We start from the raw sequence: 25,053 nt of genomic DNA, 5'->3' as shown, positions 1-25,053 counted from the left end.
TTATAATTAAATCGATGCAAGAAATGCAACTTTTGGATATATGGAGGAAACAACACCCAAAGGAAAAGGAATATTCATATTACTCGGCTAGGCATAAAACATACTCAAGAATAGACCTATTTTTGTTATCAGCTCGTATGCAAGATAGAGTAAGAAAAACAGAATATAAAGCTAGAATACTATCGGACCATTCACCCTTAATATTGACAGTAAAGTTAGAGGACATCCCTCCAAGAATGTATCTTCTTTGGCTTGGCTTCGCAGACGAAGATTTATGGAGGGGGTAAAAGTCCACGTCAGCTGCAGGCTCGTTTGTGGCTGACAAATCCGATGCGGGACAGGCAGACACGATTGCAGCGGCTGCAGGGGAAAATTGGTTGGTTGGGGTTGGGTGTTGGGTTTTTCCTCCTTTGCCTTTTGTCAGTGAGGTGGGCTCTGCGGTCTTCTTCAAAGGAGGTTGCTGCTCCGCCAAACTGTGAGGCGCCAAGATGCACGGTTTGAGGTGATATCAGCCCACTGGCGGTGGTCAATGTGGCAGGCACCAAGAGATTTCTTTAGGCAGTCCTTGTACCTTTTCTTTGGTGCACCTCTGTCACGGTGGCCAGTGGAGAGCTCGCCATATAACACGATCTTGGGAAGGCGATGGTCCTCCATTCTGGAGACGTGACCCATTCAGCGCAGCTGGATCTTCAGCAGCGTGGACTCGATGCTGTCGACCTCTGCCATCTCGAGTACATTAGGGTATGTATAGATGGAGATTAAACCCCATGTTACTTAAAAGGCATGATTTTAGAGAATTTATTGAAAGACAAATTAAAATGTATTTTGAAATAAATACGAAATCAGTGAAAGATAAGCTTATACTATGGGATGCAATGAAAGCATTCATTAGAGGGCAAATAATAAGTTATGTAACCAAGATGAAAAAGGACTATAATCAGGAAACAGAGCAGTTGGAAAGGGAAATAGTAAATATAGAAAAAGAATTAGCAATGAAGGAAGATACAACTAAAAGAAGAGAATTGGCGGATAAAAAAATAAAATATGAAACACTACAAACATATAAGGTGGAGAAGAATATAATGAAGACAAAACAGAAATATTATGAACTAGGTGAAAAAACGCACAAAATCCTAGCATGGCAGCTTAAGACAGAACAAGCTAAGAAAATGGTATTGGCATCAAGGAAAAAAGACAAACAAATTACATATAATCCAAAAGAAATTAAGGAAAACTTTAGAGAATTCTATGAACAATTATACCGAACTGAAAATGAAGGGAAAGAAGGGAAAATAGATGAATTTCTAACTAAAATTGAACTACCAAAACTACAAATAGAGGAACAAAATAAATTAACAGAGCCATTTGGAATAGTAGAAATACAAGAGATAATAAAAAAATTACCAAATAATAAGACACCAGGAGAGGATGGATTCCCAATAGAATTCTATAAAACATTTAAAGACTTATTAATTCCGCCCCTCCTGGAAGTAATCAACCAGATTGATAAAACGCAAACCTTACCAGATTCATGTAAAACAGCAATAATTACAGTAATACTAAAGCAAGGGAAAGATCCACTCACACCAGCGTAATATAGACCAATATCTTTACTTAACACAGATTATAAGATAATAGCTAAACTATTAACAAACAGATTAGCAGAGTATGTTCCGAAAATGGTAAATCTAGACCAAACTGGATTTATCAAAAAAAAGACGCACAACAGACAATATTTGTAAATTTATTAACTTAATTCATACAGTAGAAGGGAATAAAGCACCAACAGTAGCAGTTGCTTTAGACGCAGAGAAGGCCTTTGATAGAGTAGAATGGAATTATTTGTTCAAAGTATTGCAAAAATTCAGTTTACCGGAGAAGTATATTAATTGGATTAAAGCATTATATAAGGGACCATTAGCGAAAGTGACAGTAAATAGACATGTATCAAAGCAATTTAACTTAAGCAGGTCAACACGGCAGGGATGCCCACTATCACCTTTATTGTTTGCGTTAGCTCTAGAACCACTAGCAGAATTGATCAGAACAGAAAATAATATAAAAGGGATAAAAATAAAAGACAAAGAATATAAAATCAGTTTATTTGCGGATGATGTTATAGTATACTTAACAGAACCAGAACTATCAATAAAAGAATTATATAAGAAATTGAAGGAATATGGAGAAGTGTCGGGTTACAAGATCAATGTAAATTAAAGTGAAGCAATGCCTATGAATAATGTGGATTTCTCAAAATTTAAGAAGGAATCACCATTTAGATGGCAAATGCAAGCAATAAGATACCTAGGTGTACAAATAAATAAAAATCTCGGCCAACTATATAAACTCAATTATTATCCACTAATGAAAAAATTACAGGACGATTTAGAGCATTGGAAAGATTTACCACTAACACTAATAGGAAGGATAAACTGTATTAAAATGAACATTTTTCCAAGGATATTATACCTATTTCAGGCATTGCCAATACAACTGACAGAGAAATTCTTCAAGGAGTTAAAGAAAATAATAAGGAAATTTTTTATGGAAAGGGGGGAAACCGAGGATAGCACTAGATAAATTAACAGAATGGTATAAACAAGGAGGCTTACAACTGCCAAACTTTAAAAATTATTATAGAGCCGCACAATTAAGATACCTATCAGATTTTTATCAAACAAGGGAAAAGCCAGATTGGACTAGATTAGAATTAGATAAAATAGGGGAAAAGATACCTGAACACATATTATATAAATGGGATGAAAAATTGGTACAACATAGAAGTTCTCCAGTATTAAATCATCTACTCAATATTTGGAAGAGATTCATGTAGAAAGAAATAAAACAAATTATCAATTACCAAAACTAATATTGACACAAAACAAGTTACTCCCTTTTACAATAGATAACCTTTCCTTTAGAGAATGGGAGAAAAAAGGGATTAAAGGAATAGAAAATTGTTTTTCAGGAAATAGATTATTATCCTTTGAACAAATGAAAGATGAATACAATATAACTCAAGATACAGCGCTGGCATATTACCAATTGAGATCCTACTTGAAGGATAAATTAGGAAGCAGTTTGAGTTTGCCAGAGGGAAGTAACTTTGAATATGTGATTACAGATACAATGATAATCAAAAGATTTATAACAAATATGTATATTAAACTGCAAGAAAAGGAGAATGAGGAAACAAATGGTAAAACTAAACAAAAATGGGAACAAGATTTAAATATAAAGATAAAAAAGGAAACATGGGAGAAGTTATGCTCGAACGATGAGAAATACAATAAATACGAGGTTACGTATGATACAATATAACTGGATACACAGGCTGTACATTACACCTCAAAAGTTAAATAAATGGGACCCAACAGTATCTGATAGATGTTTTCGATGTAAAAAAGAAATGGGAACAATAATTCATGCAATCTGGACATGTGAGAAAGTAGAAAAATTTTGGGAAGATCTAAATCAGATATTAAATAAAATAACAGAAAACAATATACCAAAGAATCCAGAGATCTTCCTCCTAGGTAACATAAAAAACAAAGAATTTGGAATTGATTTGGATGGTGCACAAAAAAGATTTGTTAAGATAGCTCTAGCCGTAGCAAAAAAATGTATTATGTCAACCTGGAAATTGGAAGATAATTTGAAAATACAACAATGGTATATAGAAATGAATAAATGTATTCCATTAGAAAAAATAACATATAGTTTAAGAAATAATATTGAAATATTCGAACAAATATGGGAGCCTTACATGAAACACAATAGCGAAAACCTACCGGGGACAATCACTACCTAAGTTAACGGAAGGAAAAGGAAATGAAAAGAATGGACTCAGTGGAATTTCTGGTGTATTTTTATTGAATGACAACATTGTCTGACTGGTTTAATGTATCCTAGATTTTGTACCTTAAATGGACAGGAGGGGGGAGGTAGGGAGGGTGGGATGGGAGGAGGGGGGGGTGGGAGAAAATGGCACTGTATATGTGTGAAAAGGAAAAAGTGTGTATCATGGTTAATGTGATTTATGGTGTGCAAAATAAAAAATAAAAAAAAAGTAAGGGATAAGAGAAAATAGAAACTATGAAAAATATTTTGATTTGTTTTTGTCAGTGAAGTAGTTGATGTCTTGCGACTGCAAGCGATATCGCACCCTGGTGCAAGATGATTTTGAGGTGCTGTCCTTTTTTACTCTATCCTCAGTCACCTCCTATTCAATCAACCTGAAAACTCCATACATACCGAGAGTTTTTAACAATTCTGCTTCGAGTATTGAGTCAGAATGTTAATTTTAGAGAGATCTATGCTCTCATGCCCTCTGACTATTTACTTAATTTATTAACATATAAAGGTAAAGGTTCCATTATTATCACGTAATACTACATTTAGAATGTAACACATGAAATTCTTTAACTTTTGTCTCAGCGTGGTCCTCTCAATGATAGCAAGTTCTTCATTCACCCTGTACTCTGGCTAAAGAAGCTTATCTGAATTCCCTATTTTGATTTCTTGCTAACTTACTGTATAAACTTACTGTATAAATTTGCTATTCCTAACAAAATGCTTCTGTATCAATACCTTTCATCATTTTTGAAACAACCATTAGGTTATTATTGAGCAGAAACATGGCTGAACAAGGCACACTATAGATGAGTAGCTTAGAGGCTGGGTATCCTTCAGTGAATGATTTACCTTCTGAAACTCTCAGCTGCAAGCACAGGTCTGTGCTGTGAGAAACTGTTCTGCATGCCTAATGTGCAGCATTAGAAACATTTTTTTTTCACACAGTGAACCATATCACTTTAAATACAAACATTTCTCTCTTAAATATACACAGTGGCATTTTCTCCCCTTTCCCCCCCCTACCTTCCCACTCTCCTCCAAACCCATTAAATGTTCAACATATACAATACAATAAAACCATTAAACAATGTCATCACACAATGAAAATAAACAAGAAAAACGTGTCATCTACTTTTACATACTGGATCAAGTCATTTTGTCTTCTTATCATTTTAGGGGGTGGAGGTCCGAGGCAACCCCTCTCTGTAATGTTCCATGTACGGTTCCCAAATTTGTTTAAATAATGTGACTTTATTTTTTAAATTATATGTTATTTTTTTCCAATGGAATACATTTATTCATTTCCATGTACCATTGCTGTATTCTCAGGCTCTCTTCTGATTTCAAGTTGACATTATACATTTTTTTGCTACTGCTAAGGCTATCATAATAAATCCTTTTTGTGCTTCATCCAAATTGAGGTCTAGTTCTTTACTTTTTATATAACTTAGAAGAAAGATCTCTGGATTTTTTGGTATGTTGCTTTTTGTGATTTTATTTAATATCTGATTTAGATCTTCCCAAAACTTTTCCACTTTCTCACAAATTCCATGTACTGTTGTTCCCATTTCCTTCTTACAGTGAAAACATCTATCTGATAATATTGGATCCTTTTTTTTAACTTTTGGGTCATGATATATAACCTAAGTAACCAATTATACTGTATCATGCGTAACCTTGTGTTTATTATATTCTTCATAGTTCCAGAGCATAACTTTTCCCATGTTTAATTTTTTATCTTTATGTTTAAATCTTTTTCCCACGTTTGTTTGGGTTTATAGCTTATTTTATCATTTTCCTTCTCTTGCAGCTTGGTGTACATGTTCGTTATAAATCTTTTTATTATCATTGTGTCTGTAATCACATATTCAAAGCTGCTTCCTTCTGGTAACCTCAGTCTGTTTCCCAATTTATCCTTTAAGTAGGCTTTCAGTTGATGGTATGCAAACATTGAGTTATTCCATATTTGTACTTCATTTGTTCAAATGTTAATAAATTATTTCCCAAAAAATAATTTTCTATTCTTTTAATTCCTTTTCTCTCCCATTCTCTAAAGGAATGATTATCTATTGTAAAAGGGATTAGCTGATTTTGCGTCAATAATAATTTTGGTATTTGGTCATTTGTTTTTTTCCTTTCTAAGTGAATCTTCTTCCATATATTGAGTAAATGATGCAATACTGGTGAGCTTTTATATCGTACCAGCTTTTCATCCCACTTATAAAGAATATGTTCCGGTACCATCTCCCCTGTTTTATCTAGCTCTATCTTAGTCCAATCTGGTTTTTCCCTTGTCTGATAAAAATCTGATAAATACCTTAATTGTGCTGCTCTGTAATAATTTTTAAAGTTTGGTAACTGCAAACCACCTTGATTGTACCTCTATGTTAATTTACCTAACGCTATCATCGGTTTCACCCGGCATTAGGAACATTGAAGAAACTTTAGGCTAAAAGCTGCCCACTTTACTGGTACCTATCCATCATCCCAATGAAAATGGAACATTCAAGCGTTGCCTTTCTTACATTGGATCATTTCATGACTGTTATAATCTCTAATTGATGGGGTTCTTTTCCTGGTGTCTCATGAAGTGACTGTCGAGTCTACCACAGTGCAGCATTTGGTATCATAATGCTACTATAGAAGTGAAAATCAGTAGAAAAGTAAATTGTTTTCTTGATGATGTTTCAAAAATAAAATTAATTTCAACATTTCAATCCATTGTGAATAAATGTTATACAATATTTTTATATATATCTGCTGTGAAATACTTATTTGTTTGGATGCATCTGGTTAAATAATTGGATATTTTTCCTTTCTTTCTCCCCCCCCCCCCAAAAAAAATACCCTGCCCCAGGTATCCTGATAACTATAAATACAGGCATTCATTGTTTAGCCTTTTCAATTACATTATGGTCTTGTTTAAATAATTTCAGGAACATTAAGTGATTGTTATCTCTTGTATCATTTGGTATCTGCCTTGATGAGGAAGATTTCAAATGAATAGATTAATGTGCACTCTTGTTCAAGAAGTCTTTGGAAGTGAAACAACACTTGTTCCAATAATTGTTAGCCTTTTTGGAAATTAATAAAGTGATTAAGAGTAAAATATATGGCATTTAACTTCACCCTGAGATGAACGTTTTGAAATAATAAGTCACATAGTATTCCAGGTGGTCTCCCTGGGATATTCAGCAGTAAATGTCCAGACTGTTCACTGTCTCTTGCCATGAAAATCTAGATTTTTAACTAAATTTTGCACATTCTTTTTTTTAATTTTTAAGTAGAATAAAGAAGCTCACTGATCCAACTTCAGAGAGTTTAACTTTTGAGTTTTTATGACATTAAAGACATTATTAAAATGTTAGACATTCTGCTGAACGTACTATTGCATTAACTAAAGTTTCATTCTTGGTGTCACTGTGATCAAGTTCAAATTTATTTATCATCCAATTGTACAAATACATCCTGACAAAACAACGTTCTTGGGTCGTCAGTGTAAAACACAGACAAATGATACATATGTACAGTATGTATATACAAATATCAAAATAAATATTATTGTTAAATCAATAGAGGCACGGAGGATTTGTATAAGCAGTTCATCAGTTGTTCACCATTCTCACTACGGATGGGGAGAAACTGTTTCTCAGCCTGGTGGTACTGGCTCTGATACTCATATATCTCTTTCCCATCGGGAGTAGCTGGAAAAGACTGTGTGCAGGGTGGTTGGGGTCCTCCCTGATTTTGTGAGCCCTCTCTACACAATGATTGTGGTAAATCGCTTCATTGGTGGGGAGGGAGACCCCATTGATCCTCTCTGCCATTCTTAGGGTCCTGTGGATTGACCTCTGATCTGATGCTCCACAGCAACTGTACCACACTGTGATGTAGCCAGTCAAAACATTCTCGATAGAGCTCCTGTAGAAAGTTGACAGAATGGTGGCCAGTACTCTAAACTGCTTCAATCTTCTAAGGATGTACAGTCGCTGTTGCACCTTCCTGACACGAGGAGATGTTGTGTATCCAGGAAAAGTTATTTGAATCAAATGTATTATTTAATCTGATTCTTGTTTTTAATACAGTTCATCTACTCTTTCTCTGTTAATTCTGAATTTATTACAAACTTGTATCTATTTCACCAAATGAGAGTTGCCTTTCATGTTGCTGGTGCATTTATCTCATGATGAATGCACCTACTGGCACAGTGTTTTTCTCCTTCCACCAGCTTGCCTGATTGACATATATTCTGTCTCACAGTATATACGTGTTGTCATCTTGAATAGGTTCAATGACTTTACACCAGTGGCAGCAGTTAGCACAGCCTAACCTTGGCACAATTTTAGATCCACGACCTGGAGTCCTCACTAAAGGCTTTGAGCTACTTCCAGAAGATGGCATCTGCCACTTGCCTGATCTTGAGGAGGACAGTGAGGAGGGAATCACCTTCAAAGCTCAGCATACTTCCACCCCCCAGGATAAGAAAGAGAAGAACAAGAAGCAGGAGGAAGAGAAAAAGTCTTCTAAGAAGATGGAGCCACCACCAGATATTTTTCTGCCAATAAACAGCCACTCCACCCAAGATTCAAGAGCTGGTGAGTTTTTATGTTCAACGGATTAATGAACAAACACAATCAGCAAATAATCCTTGTGATTTAAAAGTGACAGTAACAACCACATAATTTTAAGGAGATTGCCTGTTACTTTTCCCATTCCATCCTCCTTCCCAGTGAAGAAATCATATTTTTAAAAAGGAGTCATTTATGAAAGTTTTGTCAGATCTCACTTTAATTCTGTATCCCTACCACATTCTCATCTGTATATCTAATCCCTTTGCAACTGTTTGATCTGCTCCCTCACCTCCACCAGCCACTCCCTGCCCTTTAGCCATGCAGCTGCAGGAGATGCAGCACCTGTCCTTCTACCTCTTCCCTTCCCATCATCCAGGGACCAATTACTCCTTCCAGATGAGGCAGCTATTCCCTTGCTCTTCCTCCAATCTGGTGCACATCTTACAAATGTGGCCTCCTGTGCATTGAGAAAGTGAATGCATGGTGCTTTGCAGACTACCTGCTGCCAGTGCCCATGTGTAACTCTGCCCTTCCATTTTAATTCTCCGTCCATCAGTTTATGGACTCCTACACTGTTGTACAGATGCTCAACATGCATTTGAGGAACAGTAGCTCACTTTCCACTTTGGGGGTGTTGCAGCCTTCCAGACTCTATTGAATTCAGCAGTTTGAGGTAATCCACTATCTGTGTTTCTAGCTGTAGGTTATCGTTCTATAATATTGATTGTTGTTCTACTTTCACCAGCTTGCTGGACTTGTATGTATCCAGTCTCACAGCTTGAACTGTCTGCTTAAAAGCTGAATTAATCCTTCAGACAGATAACCTCATCATCAACATCCCCACAATATCACTGTCCTCACCCCATCAGAGGTATTCCCTTTCTTCTATCTATCCGCCATTCGCCACCCCCCCCCCCCCCCTCCCCAGAGTTTATCTTTAATTTCTACAAATGGCCTCTGATAAGGTTTTCCAGCACATTCTATTTTTTTTAGTATTAAACTATTCCAAAGAAGTTCAATCCTGTCAATTTGGGAATTGACTTGTACCACATTACAGTCCTCAGCTTATCATCAGATTCAACTGTTTTGGTATGCTAGCCTTTTCCATTTGTGTCATCACTGGTCAGTTCTGGAAGAAGCACAGGGAAAGTTGGGAATGATCAGGCCGTATCTAGTGAGAGGCACAAAGTTGCTCTGGTGACCTACCATGGGGGATCTTCATCCCAGGGCACAGACATTTTATCTTGCTCTGTAGATGCTGCTCTGTTAAGAGCATTATTTTTTTTAGCTTCCTTCAGGAAGAAAGAAATCAATAGGCTGTCTTTACTCATCCTTCCTTGAGGCTGCCTGTAGTGTTTTCAGACTGTGTACAGAAGGAAGATCAAATTGAGACATACAGCACAGAAACAGGCCATTTTGTCCCATGAGCCTGTGCCGCCCAATTTACACCCTATTAACCTACAACCCCCCAGTACATTTCAAACAATTGGAGCTCCCGTGGAAAACTTGTGCAGACATGGGGAGAACTTACAAACATGGAATTTGAATTCCCGATTGCTGGCACTGTAACAGTCCAGGAATGGATATATTTTGGGGATGGAAAAATGAAATCAATGTTACATTTGTGAACACATTTAATATTGTTGCTACCTACAAAATTATTTGTCTCTTTATTTGTAGTGCGGAATCCTGGAAAATGTCTGTCACAGACCAACTCAACTTATACCTTCACCACCTGCAGGATCCTTCATCCCACTGATGTTGTTCAATTCTCAACAAGGTGAAGTAGGACTCTATCTCCCCTTCCCATTTTAGTCTCAATAAAAGGTCCTAATCCAAAATGTCAACTGACCATTCTCTCCATGGGCATTGCCTAACTGCTGAGTTCTTCCTGCCTTTTGTTTGCTCAAGGTATTTGTCATATATTGTTTTCTGATGCAAAAGTAACCTCCAGTATTCCCTTTTTTGTTTTTAATGCCTTGTATTATTGATGAAGAATAAACATGAAGGGGAAAAATTACCTGAACCGTGTTCGTAGAAATCTGCAGACGCTGGGGTTTAGTGCAGGACACAAAAGTGCTTGGAAAAGTTCATCCAGTCATGCAGCATCCATAAAAAGCAACAGGCTGACAACACTTCAAGCCTGGGTCCTTCTTCAGGAGTGATGAAAATCAGGCACACACCCAAATAATAAAGTGGAGAGAAAAAGGAAAGAGGGCAGGTTAGCAGGTGATGCAGGTGGGAGGGTGATGGGAGAGAGCGCAGAGGGCTGAGAGAGACAATAGGAGAAGGAAGGGAAATCAATAATGATGTTGTCTGGTTGGATACTTGAGTATTGATGTTAGAAGACTCATCAGTCTTGCCCTGCACAAATCCATCGTCATCAAATATCACATCCATTACTGACCCACAGCAAGGACCTCCCAATAACCACCACTTCAACTACGCTCTCTATTTCCACACTGATATCTCTCCCCATGGCCTCATATAGTGTCGAGACCCTTTGTAAATTGGAGGAACTGTCTCAGCAGTTTCCAACCAGATGGTATCGATATCAATTTCTCCAATTTCTGTTAATCCCCTCCCTCTAGCTCCAGTTCCCCTTCCCTCTCCTATTAGAGAGCTATCTGTCTTACCCCTCTGCCCTCTTCCACTCTCCCTCCCAGTTCCTTTCTCTTCTTCACCTCTCATTTGTATCCATTTCCCCTCTTCCCTCTCCACCCCAGCACCTTATTTGGGAATCCAGATGATTTTTGGCACTCCTGAAGTAGGGATCAGGCCCAAAACATTGACTGCCTTTTGCTTTCTATAGATGCTGCATGACCTACTGAGTTTCTCCAGCATGTATGTGTACTGCCACTAACAGAGGCCATTCTATGTATAGTAGAAGTCCAGAAATCCAGACCACCCGAGAATCTGTACTTTTCAAAAACTCTCAAACTTTTAACATTTAGCAGGCTTTTGTGTGTGTGCAAGCATGTGTAAGCGCCATAGATACACAGCAGCAACAAGTGAACAGACTTGTTGACTTTTAATTTTCTTTAAAGACAGTTCATTTTGATAAATCATGCTGTATTTGCTAATGAATATACAAAGAAAAGTTGACTTCTGATCTATTCTTTATTCGTCCTTAAATTTTAATTTTAAAAATACCACCTGAGAATCCAGAAAACCTGAGAATCCAGATTGACCCAATCCTCGAGCAGACCCAGATTTTTGGACTTCTACTGTACTGTGTTTGTGCTGGATTTTTTTGGAAGAATTATTGCCTATTGATCCCGTAACTTTCTGTTGCACCCTAAACTCTACTTTGTGCTGTTAAAATACATGTGCTATTTGTTTTAGGAGGTTAGTGTTAATTGTGTTTTTTACTATTCTTTCACTTGGTGAAATCAGATCATAATTGCTCTCTGCAGAATAAAAATCAATTATTCCTGTTTTGTTGTCAATTGCCTTAAGATAGAATCATTTACTTACCAATCCTGACTGATGGAAACAATTTCTCTTAAATTATTGTAAAAGTCTGCATGCCTTCCATTAACTTTCTCTCCTCTAAGTGGAGCTCCTATCAAACATCTGCTCTGAGCATAGGCAATTTGTTTTATATGAAGCAATTGATAAATTTTGATGTTTCCTTAAGTGTGATAATTAGTTTGTTTTTAAGAAAATTAGCGAGAAATTATATTGGTATGATATTAACTGTAATTATCTACGATAAAACAACAGAAATATAATTGATTGCCACCAATGGTTTTCTCCAAACAGTAGCCTCTTTTCCACTGATACCTTGTCCCAGGAATTAACTGGGACAGGGACCAGTGGAAAAGAAAACTGTCAGCACACTGTCAAATCATGTCATTTCACACTGGGGATTAACTACTTCAACCCCTACTCATATCCTTGGCCTTTTCTGACGCTGGTGTGCAGATAAAACCAGTGGAAAAGGGACAGCAGAAAGTCCCTGTTTCCAGTTGAAGGTAGAACACTACAATCCCCAGTTAAGGGTGACCCAGTGGAAACAGCACAAAGTGCTTCTTATCCCAGGACACTGCACAGCCAAATAACTGGGATGCTAGTGCAAAAGGGGTCTACTCCTTCCGCCATAGACATACCATGGCCGTAACATGTGCCATCTACAAAATGCAATCCAACAACATTGAAAACCTGTGTTCGGCAAAATCACCCATCATAGCATCTGAAAGGACAATAGCAGCAGAAATAGATTACACTAACACCTCTAAGTTTGCCTCAGTGTGGCTTCTACCTTGACTTGGATATGTGTTGTCTTTCTTGCTTTGTGGCTGGGTCAGAGTTCTGGAATTCCTTGCCCAACTTCCACCACTGTTCAAGGTGGCAGTACTTCATCAATGCCTTCTCTTAGGCAATAAATACTGGCCCCGCCATGAAACTAAGAATTCACTGATACTAAAATTTGGGTTCCTTAAAAGAACTGCAGTTGACAGTGTCATTGCGTGTCCATGGATATCTTGTGATAATTTTTTAAAATTTTTTTTATTTTTCACACTATGAACCATATTAACCAAAATACACACAAACATTTCCCTCTTGAATATACACAGTGTCATTTTCTCCCCTTTTCCTCCCTCCCTTCCCTCTCTCCTTCCCACCCCCCTCCCTACCCACTGAACATTCAACATATACAATACAATAAACCCATTAAACAATGTCATCACACATTGAAAATAAACAAGAAAATTGTGTCATCTACTTTTACACACTGGGTCAGTTCATTTCGTCTTCTTCTCATTCTGTCATTTTAGGCAGTGGAGGTCCGCGGTAGGCCCTCTCTGTTATGTTCCATGTATGGTTCCCAAATTTGTTCGACTACTGTGACGTTACTTCTTAAATTATATGTTATTTTTTTCCAATGGAATACATTTATTCATTTCTATGTACCATTGCTGTACTCTCAGGCTCTCTTCTGATTTCCAGGTTTACATTATACATTTTTTTGCTACAGCTAAGGCTATCATATTAAATCTTTTTTGTGCTTCACCCAAATCGAGGCCAAGTTCTTTACTTCTTATATTACTTAGAAGAAAGATCTCTGGATTTTTTTGGTATGTTGCTTTTTGTGATTTTATTTAATACCTGATTTAGATCTTCCCAAAACTTTTCCACTTTCTCACATGCTCAAATTGCATGTACTGTTGTTCCCGTTTCCTTCTTACAGCGAAAACATCTATCTGATACCGTTGGGTCCCATTTATTTAACTTTTGGGGCATGGTGTATAGCCTGTGTAACCAATTATATTGTATCATGCATAACCTCGTGTTTATTGTATTTCTCATAGTTCCAGAGCATAGCTTTTCCCATGTTTCATTCTTTATGTTTAGATCTTGTTCCCATTTTTGTTTAGGTTTACAGTTTGTTTCCTCGTTCTCCTTTTCTTGCAGTTTGATGTACATGTTTGTTATAAATTTTTAAATTATTATTGTGTCTGTAAAATCACATATTCAAAACTGCTTCCTTCTGGTAACCTCAGCCTGCTTCCCAATTTGTCTTTCAAGTAGGTTTTCAGTTGGTGGTATGCAAACATTGTACCATGAGTTATACCACATTTGTACTTAATTTGTTCAAAAGATAATAAATTATTTCCGAAAAAATTATTTTCTATTCTTTTGATCCCTTTTCTCTCCCATTCTCTAAAGGAAAGGTTATCTATTGTGAAAGGGATTAGTTAATTTTGCATCAATAATAATTTTGGTAGTTGGTAATTTGTTTTTTTCCTTTCTACATGAATCTTCTTCCAAATGTTGAGCAGATGGTGCAGTACTGGTGAACTTCTATGTTGCACCAGCTTTTCATCCCACTTATAAAGTATATGTTCTGGTACCTTCTCCCCTATTTTATCTAGCTCTAATCTGGTCCAATCTGGTTTTTCCCTTGTTTGATAAAAATCTGATAGATATCTTAATTGTGCTGCTCTATAATAATTCTGAAAGTTTTGGTAGCTGTAAGCCCCCTTGTTTGTACCATTCTGTTAATTTATCTAGCGCTATCCTCAGTTTCCCCCCTTTCCATAAGAATTTCCTTATTATTTTCTTTAGCTCATTGAAGAATTTCTATGTTAAGGGAATTGGCAGCGATTGAAATAGGTATTGTATCCTTGGGAAGATAATAATTTTATTGCAATTTACCCTTCCTGTCAGTGTTAGTGGTATATCTTGTGATAGTTTAAGGAAAATATTTTTACACTGTGTTTGGTGATGAAATCAAATATATTTATCACTCTTTTTCAGTGTTGGCTGTGTTCCAGTGCCAAATATAGGGTATCCATCCGCGAATGTGATCTCCAGTCCAAGCACCCCTATAGCTCCCTGCCGGCCAAGCATTGATGAATCCTTCACAAAGAGGAGGGAGTCAACCACCACCCTGAGCAGCACCAGCAGCTTAACAAAGCTCTTGCAAGACCGTGGGATCTCTGCTGGTGTTTATCAATGCACTCTGCTGAAAACCCCACCCATGGTTCCCCCGAAGATGTTGGCCTTACCCCGTACCCCACCAAACTCTCCCTCCCACTCGCCATGCCCATCGCCACAAACCTTCGATGGCCGGGGAGCTGTTGAAAACTTCCTGGCTTCTCGGCCAGCGGAGACACTGCTCCAGGAAGTCTACTGCCTGAAGCCTGGCCGGAGCTGTGCTGATTCTGTCCCTGTCAGTCTGAACCTGGTCAAGAGATTGCAGAGAATGGGGATTGCCCGAGCTATTGCCATGAGAGAAACTCCAGAGGATGACGTTGGCCATGAACTCAAAGCCGTGACACACCGCCAGGAATCAGCGATGTTCATGGGGACAGGCAGCAGTCTGCTGGGAGTCCTGAGGCGGAACCAGAGTCTTCCCAGCGTGCTGGGTGGACTAGGCATGCCAAAATCAAAAATGGCCACCTTCAACAAAGAGAAGATTGAAACCAAATTGGTTCTGCCTGCAGAGAAGTGACCCATCTGAATTCCCCAAGCACCAACCCCCCTGCCCCCCCACCTCGCCAAACTTCTTGATCCTCTACTCTTTACCCAGCCTAAACAGGAAGGTGGGCATTGTATTCTGTTTTGTTGAGAAGCTTCTGAAAGTCTGAAGATGGTAAGTGCAAGTGATAAAGGAAGTCGAGCTGTCCAAGGCTATTTTGAGGGGATGGGGTGTGAAGGGAACCAATAAAGCAAAGGCAGAAGCAAAGTGGCTTTGGAAAATGTTGGGATCTTTCGGAGGGTACACGAAGAGAGAACTGGAAATGAGGTATTCGCACAAGGACTGAACCCTAACGAGCAAGAGTCCAAGCTAACCACTGTTCCTCAACACTTGCCCTTGAGAATTCTCTTGCTGTCTACTTCTGGCAGTGGAGCGCAGAACAAAGCATTAAAGCACATTCTCTGAAAATTTGATCTAGACAAAGCACTACATTGGACATGAGCAGCTGACCATCAGTTAACAATTTGGTACTCCAAGATCCTGGTAGCCCCAAAGTGAGCTTGCTGTTTTTATTTATTATCTTTGGAAAATGCATCCCTTTTTCAAGCCCAAGTACCTCTGAAGCTTTTCAAAACCGTCATATCTGAACTTGTTTTTCTATACCATTTTTAATAAAAATATTACTGATTGTTTTGCTAAAACCAAAGCTCCAGTTAATTTTACAATGCTTTAGCCATCACATTATCCTAATTAAATTCTGTTTGGGCCTTTTTAAACACAACAGTTCACTTCTGAGCACAAAAGTAGGATCATTTCCACGTAAAGGGTTGGCAATCTCAACCCTACCACAATACATCAAAATTGAAGACCTATGCTGATCTAAAGCATTACATGTGGTTCACTGCAAAATGGGTGACTCCCTGGGATTGATATCCACGCAGAAAAGATTGTATGGCACACACTATCCCTGTGCAAGGTGGCTTGGTATCAGGCACACTTGATCCAACTTAAATGGTGATAATGTGGGTGATGGGGTTTCCGCTTCAATGTCATTATATTTCTACTTGAGATAAGCTTGTGAGGTGTGCATTTCTTTACTGAGTGGCAACAACAGGTAGAATCATTGTAAAAGGGGTTAGAATATTTCAGTTAACTACATTTTTTTTTAAATCTTCCTCTGGGCTGTGGAAGGGTTAAAAGGGAAGGGATTATAGATTCTACCTGTGGGAGGTGTACCATGAAGGAATTGGTATATAAATCTGGAATATGCAGCTGGGAAATGGGCCAAACAGCCTGGTCTTTGGTTCAGGGTGGCACAGAGTTGATAGAATGAAGTGAAGGTAGGAAAATTTAGCACAAACCAATATAAATTCAGTGCCTAGCTTAATGGTCTCAAATGTCGAAGCTGCAGAATTTTTGAAGTTATTGTTGATGCAGTATAGATTGATATTTGTTTCTGTACACTTTTTAAAGGATCATAGCACTTTTGGTGTCTGCGCTGCAACCTTGAACCTCTGCTTCAGACCCTTGCCGTGCCGCAGGTAATAAAAATTGTTGAAGACAAGGAATGGCCAATCTTGTCTATCCTCAGTTTTGGAGTTGCCAATTGCGATTGGACAGAGTCCTCCAGGAGGTTCATTACACAACTCCAACCACTTTGCTCCGAATTCATCCACCCTCATACCTTCCCTTCCCAATCAGAAAGCAAACAGACTTTGGCAGTCAAGAATCACCAAATTAAGAAACAAAAAATTTCCCCTATCCAAATACTTTTAAATAACAAGAAAATTAGTGTTTGGAGAAAATAAGAATTTATTTTAATTGCTCCTTTTTTAAACCTATAAATTAATACTTAATTCCAAGAAATTCACCAAGAGGGTTGACCATAGGCACATATTTTTGTTTTCACTTGAGTTATGTTTTGTGTTACTTGCAAAGCCATGAATTTAAAGTTTAACAGAGCGCTATCCTAAACGCCATCCAGTCAGAACTCATCTTTTAGTGTGCTGTAGCAGAAGATAATTTAGTTACAAACCTCATTTCAGGGCCTTATGGGATGGAAATATCGGCATAAATGGGGACCTATCTTGGGCTGACATTAGCCCTCAGAAGTTGACGTATCTCTCAAAGTTGTGCAAGGTGCCATTGTCTTCTGAATATACAGGTTGCACGTCATACTGCCAAGTCCCAGCCAGTCGCAAAATTGCACTAAATCTTCACCTCAGGCATGGTCTTGCATTTTAAAGAAAAAAATGCACTTATTTAAAAAAAAAAGGCAATTTATAAAGGAAATTTTTTAAAAATCTGGCAATCTGAAATGAAATTTGCAGGATAAGCTTTAAAATCTTTATTTGAAATTGTTCAGTTTCTCATGATTTGAAATTTAGTTTTCAGGTGCATTGTCTGTTTGTTTACTTGGCGAGAGTGAGAGACATCTTAACTCATTAAACACTGATCAGGAGTGTGTTCCATCCAGTGCCTAGTGTTGGGCAGTCAGACCCAAACCCAGAAACCCATGTCTATCTGTGAATGGACATTTGTAGAGGACACACAGGCATTGGTGTTGGAACTTGAGCAATTTGCACTGAACAGTGAAGTCCTTTAGGGATCCCATGTCAACAACTGCCAATCACTTTCCATGGATACAGCAGACCTGACATTAGAAAATTAGGATAGATACAGTAAGGGCAGATTTATTGACTTGTCAGACACTGCACAAACCCTTTCGTCCTCTTTGTTTCCAGTACTAAAATCCATTCATTCTAAGGTGATTGTACTTCAGTTATCTACGTGTATTTTTTGCGTATTAGTTTAAGAAAGGTAATCTCATTCGCTTGTTTAACGAACAGCCAGAGCAAATGTGGCCAAGCCTAACCTACTGTCTGCTGAGTGTAAAATCTTGTGAAGCTAGAACATGGTTATCTGGTTGATGTGTTGGTGCAGATATCTGAGGGCAGATTAAAAAGAGGAGCGAGAAGCAAGGGAAGGGGTTCCTCTTGCTGTCGCACTCAGTTATTCTTGTTAAATACCTGCCCTCCACCAACTGGTCTGACTGGAGCGGCTTCAAACAACTCTCCTGCAATGGACCAACTGTGACCTTGTCTGCTCACTGGCATGAAGTGCATGTTTGGAAATGTTAGCCAAACTCAACTTGCATCAGCAGTCCAGATTGTGCCTAGTTTCCATTAGAAATGGGTGACAGTATCCCAGCCATGAGTATCATTGTAAATCTCAGTGCTTTACCTTGGATGCAAGTTAACCAGGTGCAGAATGGAATGACTTAAAGATAAATTCACTCAAAGTTAAGGGATAACAAAATAATTGGCCAGTTAATAAAATCCATGCTGCTTCAAGTCCTGAAGACTTGTATATTTTCTAAACTCTTCATAAGGAAGTTTCTCCAGCTATTTGGGAATTTATTAAGAATTGTATTCATGTCTAATTGAAATATAGTTTAGGAATGTAAATTTACCATTTAAGCCCATCCTGCAAGAGAAACAGGAGTTTTTTTTTTGGATGGTATATTTAAGGATCTAAACTTGAACCCTATCTGTTTTCTGCCTTGGTAGCAGTGCATGTTGCTGGGTGCAGTGCATCCTTTCCTGAATGTTTGTTCATTGAGCCCTCTAGGTTTAGAGGGGCATTCACTTGTGCCCACTCAGTTAAGTTTGTATCTGTTGTTGCTTCTATTCAGCTTGCATATTTTGTTTATATTAAAAATATATTTTAGAGCAGGGAGAGGTTGAGGCTGACCAAAGCTTAGTGAGGTGTTGTGACTCTGTGGCCCTGTGGTTGTCCTAAAGGCTGACCTCTGCCTAATCAGAGTCAGGTCCAGTGGTCGAGAGAGTCCTGAGTGAATCCAAGCCACACACAATATTACTGATTGGTCCTTGCTGAGTGTGCAATCCCCTGCAAACAGCTTGATTTCCACATAAACTCTGGAGATGGTTGCATTATTTTTTGTAGGAGGAGAAATACAGTGGGTGAATAGTTTTGGTAACTACTGCACACAGTTGCTATACTTTGTATGTAGTGTGGTTTTCCCCCACCCCCCCCCCCCCCGCCCCATGTGTACTGCTAATAGTGGTCAAGAGATTGAACCTCCTGGCTCATGTAGTTGATGCCTTTGGTTTACCTCCCAGATATACCTTGAGAAGAATGCAACTGTTTTCAGAGTCTGTCATTTGTTATGCAATATTTGGTATTTATTATAATAATTGATGTAACTGGAAAAAAATACATGGTATTTCTGAGTCACTTCAATACATAAATAAATTTTTTTAAATTTAACTTTTGCCTTTGAAATTTGTGGCAAATTGCCTGGGATTGGTCTGCATGCTGAGAGACATGCACAGCTGGGTGGTCAAATATTACATGGGTTAGCTCCCAGTTGGGTGCCTTTGAGTCTGCTGGTTACATTGGGCATGGCTGGGGGTGGAAAGAGGTGGCGGAGAAGAGGGAATGTACTACGGTATTTGTCTATTCATCCTTTTGTTTTGAATATTTTATTTATAATTTTTCAAACGGTTTACAATTTTATCATTATTGGTAGTTACAAATCTATACCGATAGCAACTTATTCTTCTCCAATCTATGTGAGTTTTTTCTATCGAGTCCCTCCCTCTCTCTCCCTCCCCCCACCCCGTTCCCCCAACATCCAATACTTGAAACCCCACCCCATTCCACCAATCAAAGAAGAACACTGAAGACATTAGAAACATTTGCACCAAGGGAGTAAATCATATCGGGGAGTTATAGGTCTGGCCTGGCCCAGCTGCCCGGGATCAGGACAATTTTTTTTCCCAGACTTTTCCTAGCTGAAATGAGGTGGACCCCTCATCCCTCCTCCCCTCCCCCCACCCCAAGAATTGGGGAGGAATTGGAGCACACCAGGTCATAACCTCTTCATAACCGTGCTCCTCTGTGGTTCAGATACAGCTTTTCGGAAGGTGCTGTATCTTCTCCTTAAGTTATAGGTTATTATCTCCAGGGGAACACACCCTTGCATTTCTTTGCTCCACTGCACAAAACTCAGCCAAGAGTCATTCTTCCAGGTAAGTGATATGCACCTCCTGGTCACCCCCAATGCGATCATTACAAATTGAATTTGGAAAGTTTCATTTTAAGTCTTATGTCCATTATGTTACCCAACAGGAACGGCTCTGGGACCTGTGGGAATTCCTTACATATGACTTTCCCTAGGACATCGCCTAGTTCCACCCAGAAGGGTCTCACTGTGGTACCTGTCCAGGTCGAGTTCACAAAGGTTCCTGTCTTAATACCACATCTAAAACATTGATCTGATTGTTCTGGCTTTGATCTATTCATCTTTTGCGTCGTCAAGTACAGCTGGTGCAAGAAATTGTATTGCACCAGCCTGTATCTCGCTTTGATGACTGGAGGGCATCTAACTTCCCCCATATACAATCTCTCTCCTTCATCAGTGTGTCTAATTTATTCCCAATACTATGTATGGTAACTTGGTTTATCCCTACACTTTCTTCTACTTCAGTCCTGAGAGGGTACCCTGCATTTTGTCCTGAGCCACTTATGTCCATTGCCTGTGAGAGCTTGTCCTTCATGTGGCCCAATGTCTCCATCACATATGGCAGGGAGGGCTCCGATAAGGTTTTTTTTTAAGCCTCGTGGCCCCATGGAGCTTTACTCCATCACTGACTGGGTCCTCCTCACAGTTCCTGGGCCCATCGCTCCCACTGCTGGCATTCACCACCTCCTCTGATCCATCACTGGGCCCACTGCTGGAGCTCGTTCCCGCGCCCAACCCGACACCGCCAGTTTCTTCACAGCCTGCCGCACCTTGTGGTCTGGCACTGGACCTGCCACTGGAACTGAGGTAAGTCACATCGCTCACCCTGACGTTGGAACCGATGCCAGACCCTCCCAGCTTTTTAGATTTTCGGTCCAGTCCGCTCTCTGTGCACCCTGGCCCCTCCTCCCCATGATTGCTACAGACGCCTGCTTCACCGTGGACATCACAGGGATGCCCAACCTCGCATTCTCACAGCAGTAGGGGGGGTCTCAAGCTTCTCCCTCTCTCCAAGGGCTGTTGCAGGGCTTTCAACTGCTACTTGCTGGTTTGCAGCACTGTCTTCCATGCTGGTGGGCTGCTCGGTTGGAGCTTTTCTCCTTCATCAGGCCTTGAAGTGGCCCCACCATTTTCCTCATCACAAGGCACCTCAAGCCGGGTCTCTTGTTTCAGCGCCAATTCCTTCGTGTCTTTACTTGTAGATTTGTCTTTTTTTGTCATTATTTTATCCTCAACACCTTCCTATGTTTCTTATTGGTATTCTGGAAGTTTGTTTGAAGTTTTTTCTCAGTCTATTTTCTTATGATCCTGAGAGCTCTGGGATTCTTCCTCCTCCTACTCTCCCTGTATCACGTGACCATCGTCAATTCATCCTTCACATGTAGAGCAGCAAGTAAGTGCTGTGGCTGATAACCTGGCAGGTAAAACGTGGTTATGACACCAACCAATTAGCCTGAAGGGCAGGCTTTTTGTTATGGATTCTGAATAATGCTGTGCAACTATCCCCAGAAAGCAACTCAGCACAAAGATCGAATTATTCTGCTGGCCACATTAGCTGACCCCAGCAATTGAGTGTTCTTGCACTGTTGGACCAGTGTTACTGTTTAAAATTAAGGAACATAAAACAGCACAGGGACAGGCCAGATCCTTTAGCCTACAATGAAGAGTAAACTCCACCATGAGAGAGGGTTTCCAATGCCGCCAGCTGGTGTATTTCTCATTCCCGGATCAAGACCACGGCCAGATGGCTCTTCTATTCTGCAAGTGATGGAAGAGGAATGTGGCCTCAGTATTGGATGGACAAACTGTCTCACAGAAACAGGCACAAAAAACAGGAGCAAAAAAAAATGTTGGGTTTGCTGGAGTTGCTGATAAATGGGTCTCTTGTATAGCAGCAGCCAAGGTGAAGAAAACCTGTCGCGGACACACACTTACCTTCGTTGGGAGCAGTTCTGGCCGCCGCTGATGATATAAGTGATAAGTGCGCAGGGGTAATGGCATGCATGCACAGATGTGTTAAGCATCAGTATATGGGTGGTGGATCTCAGATGCAGGAGGAGGAGAGTGAGAGTGTCAGGATCACGTGTGGCAGTGAGACTGTCAGAGGAGTTTAGCTGGGTCATGTTTGGGGAATTGACGAATCCAATGTTGTGTCTAGTGAATAATAAAAGAAAGTCACTTCACGGTGTGCTGAAAGAAACGAGTGAATGTATTCTTCATTTGTTTGTTAGCTGTGGTAAATCATTTCCATTACAAACCCTATCCAAGGCGAACTCACACAAGGCAGCGGAACCAGACCACATACCCAACATACTGAATCAGGTACTGAAGGTCTGTGCAGTCCAACTGATTGAGGTCCTTACAGAGCCACAGTCCATTGTCCCTGCGGCTTCGAAGACAGCCACCATCATCTTGGTACCAAAGAGGGTGGCAGTAATGGGCCTCAATGTCAATCGCCCTGTGGCACTAACGTCATTATGAAATGCTTCAAGCGTCTGGTGATGGAAAGCATCAAAGAGCCCCTCCCAGAGACAGTGGACCCATTTCAATTCACCTACAGAGGACCGTTCCACAGACGATGTTCTTTCCTTGTCCCTTCACTCCATTCTGTCCCACCTGGAGAACATCGCCTCATACTCCAGGCTGCTGTTCATTGACTTCAGCTTGGCGTTTAATTCAATCATTCCCCAGAGGCTCTTGGAGAAGTTCTCCTCACTGGGACTCAGCACCCATCTCTGGACTTTATAATGGAAAGACCAGTCTGTTTGGATTGGCAGCAGATCGTCGAGTACTGTCATGCTGGTGCGCCACAGGGCTGTGTACTTAGCCTGCTCCTGTTCATACTACTGACCCATGATTGCAATGCCAGATCCAGCTCCAACAGAGTCAAGTTTGCAGATGATAACCAGTAGTTGGCCTCATCAGCAACAACAATGAGTCACACTACAGAGAAGAGGTGAAAAATCTCATGAAATGTGCACCAAATTCCTCAGAGTCCACTGAAGAAGTGACCTATTCTGGAAACAAAACACCTCCTCCCTTGTCAGGAAGGCGCAATAATGTCTGCACTTTCTGAGAAGACTGAGGTGGGCAAGGCTACCAGCCATCATCCTATCAACTGTGTGGTACGATTAGGAGGAGTCACTTGATGGAGTAGTGACCAGTCGGGGAACTCCAGCCCTCTCCGTAAAAGTTTTAAAAAAACACATAAAACACAAAGGCACAAACACAAAAATTAAAATAAAGTGAAAGTAAAGGTGGGAAGAAAATGGCAGCAAAGAAAGAAAAGTCGAAAGCAATGGGAAAAAGAGAAGAAGAAAATATATCAGAAGAAGGTGAAGGCCTTACCTGTCCGAGGAGGCCTGCTGTGGAGAGAGAAGCCCGCTCCCTCAGGTCAGTCGAAGTCCCGAGCTCGGGACTACAAAAATTGCTCACGGAGCCAAGCAAAAGTGCACAACTGTGCAAGACAAAAAAAACACTGACGGGAGGGGGGACCAGCTGAGGAGTCGATCTCCACAGCTGAGAATGACAGCCATAGCACAGCAGCAAGAAGAGAACATAGAAAACAAAGAGAACAAGAAAGAAGAGAGTAAAAAGAAATCAAGGAAACAACAGATGACCAACCCAGAGGAAGAAGAAGAAGAAGAACACAGAGAAATGGAAGAAGAAGGGAAAGGCAAGACAATGGGTATATATTTTTTAAAGAATATATGGAATTAGTAAAAGAATGGCAATCACAAGAATTTAGTGAAATAAAAAGAAGAATTAAAAGTACAGAAGAAAAAATGAATAGATTAGAGATGGTCATGTCAGATATAGGAAAAAGAGTGGACAAGGTGGAAGAACGAGAAACAGCTGTAGAAATGGAAGTAGAGGACTTAAAAGAGAAATTAGAAGAATCTAATAAAAAAGTTAAAGAGACACAAGAGCTGTTAGCTCAGAAGATAGATATAATGGAAAATTATAATAGAAGAAATAATATAAAGATAGTGGGCCTTAAGGAAGATGAAGAAGGCAAGAATATGAGAGAATTTATAAAAGATTGGATCCCCAGGGTCCTAGGATGACCAGAATTACAGGAAGAAATGGAAATAGAAAGGGCACATAGAACATTAGCCCCTAAACCACAGCCACAACTGTGTGGTACGATTGCTGCAGATGTAGAGCATCAGATTGAGCTCAATTTACAGGACCATAAGAACTGCAGAGAGGATCAATGGGGTTTCCCACCCCCCCCCCCACCTCCCACTGATGTGATTTACTGGGATTATTGTCTAAAGAGGGCTCTCAAAATCAGTGAGGACCCATACCACTCTTTCAGCTACTGCCATCAGGAAAGAGATACAGGAGTATCCGAACAAGATGGCTGAGAAACACCATCTTCCCAAAGGACAGTGCAACTGATGAACTGCTCACACTAACTCTCTGTGACTGTGATTTATTTGACAATGATATTTATTTATTTTAATATTTGTACATAAGTACTGTGCATATGTATCATTTGTATGTGTTTCATGACTGTGTGCTGTATGTTGCACTGTGGACTGGAAAATGCTGTTTCGTTGGATTGTACAATTGGATGATGAATAAACTTGAACTTAACGGCAGCACTGCCGTAGGTGCGAACCTGGGGGAAGGGAGACACGCCACTC

At 39.7% G+C, this 25,053-nt stretch overlaps 1 protein-coding gene across 6 annotated transcripts in view; it reads left to right on the top strand.

The window, feature by feature from the left end:
* trak2 (trafficking protein, kinesin binding 2) overlaps window positions 1-19,644 on the top strand; it is a 175,014-nt gene extending 155,370 nt beyond the window's left edge. For 5 of the 6 annotated variants that reach the window (XM_069934116.1, XM_069934117.1, XM_069934118.1 and 2 more), the window contains 3 exons: window positions 8,142-8,450; window positions 10,107-10,206; window positions 14,691-19,644. In XM_069934116.1, the coding sequence (XP_069790217.1) occupies window positions 8,142-8,450; window positions 10,107-10,206; window positions 14,691-15,387 (1,106 nt within the window). In that variant the 3' untranslated portion in view covers window positions 15,388-19,644. The remainder of the gene's footprint in view (window positions 1-8,141; window positions 8,451-10,106; window positions 10,207-14,690) is intronic. The other variant, XR_011356409.1, reaches the window with a different exon arrangement.
* The last annotated feature ends 5,409 nt before the right edge of the window (window positions 19,645-25,053 follow it).

The sequence above is a fragment of the Narcine bancroftii genome, chromosome 4, assembly GCF_036971445.1.
Source record: "Narcine bancroftii isolate sNarBan1 chromosome 4, sNarBan1.hap1, whole genome shotgun sequence".
Taxonomy (NCBI): domain Eukaryota; kingdom Metazoa; phylum Chordata; class Chondrichthyes; order Torpediniformes; family Narcinidae; genus Narcine; species Narcine bancroftii.
The sequence above is the reverse complement of the archived record's forward strand: the minus strand, read 5'-3'. Positions and strand labels throughout refer to the sequence as shown.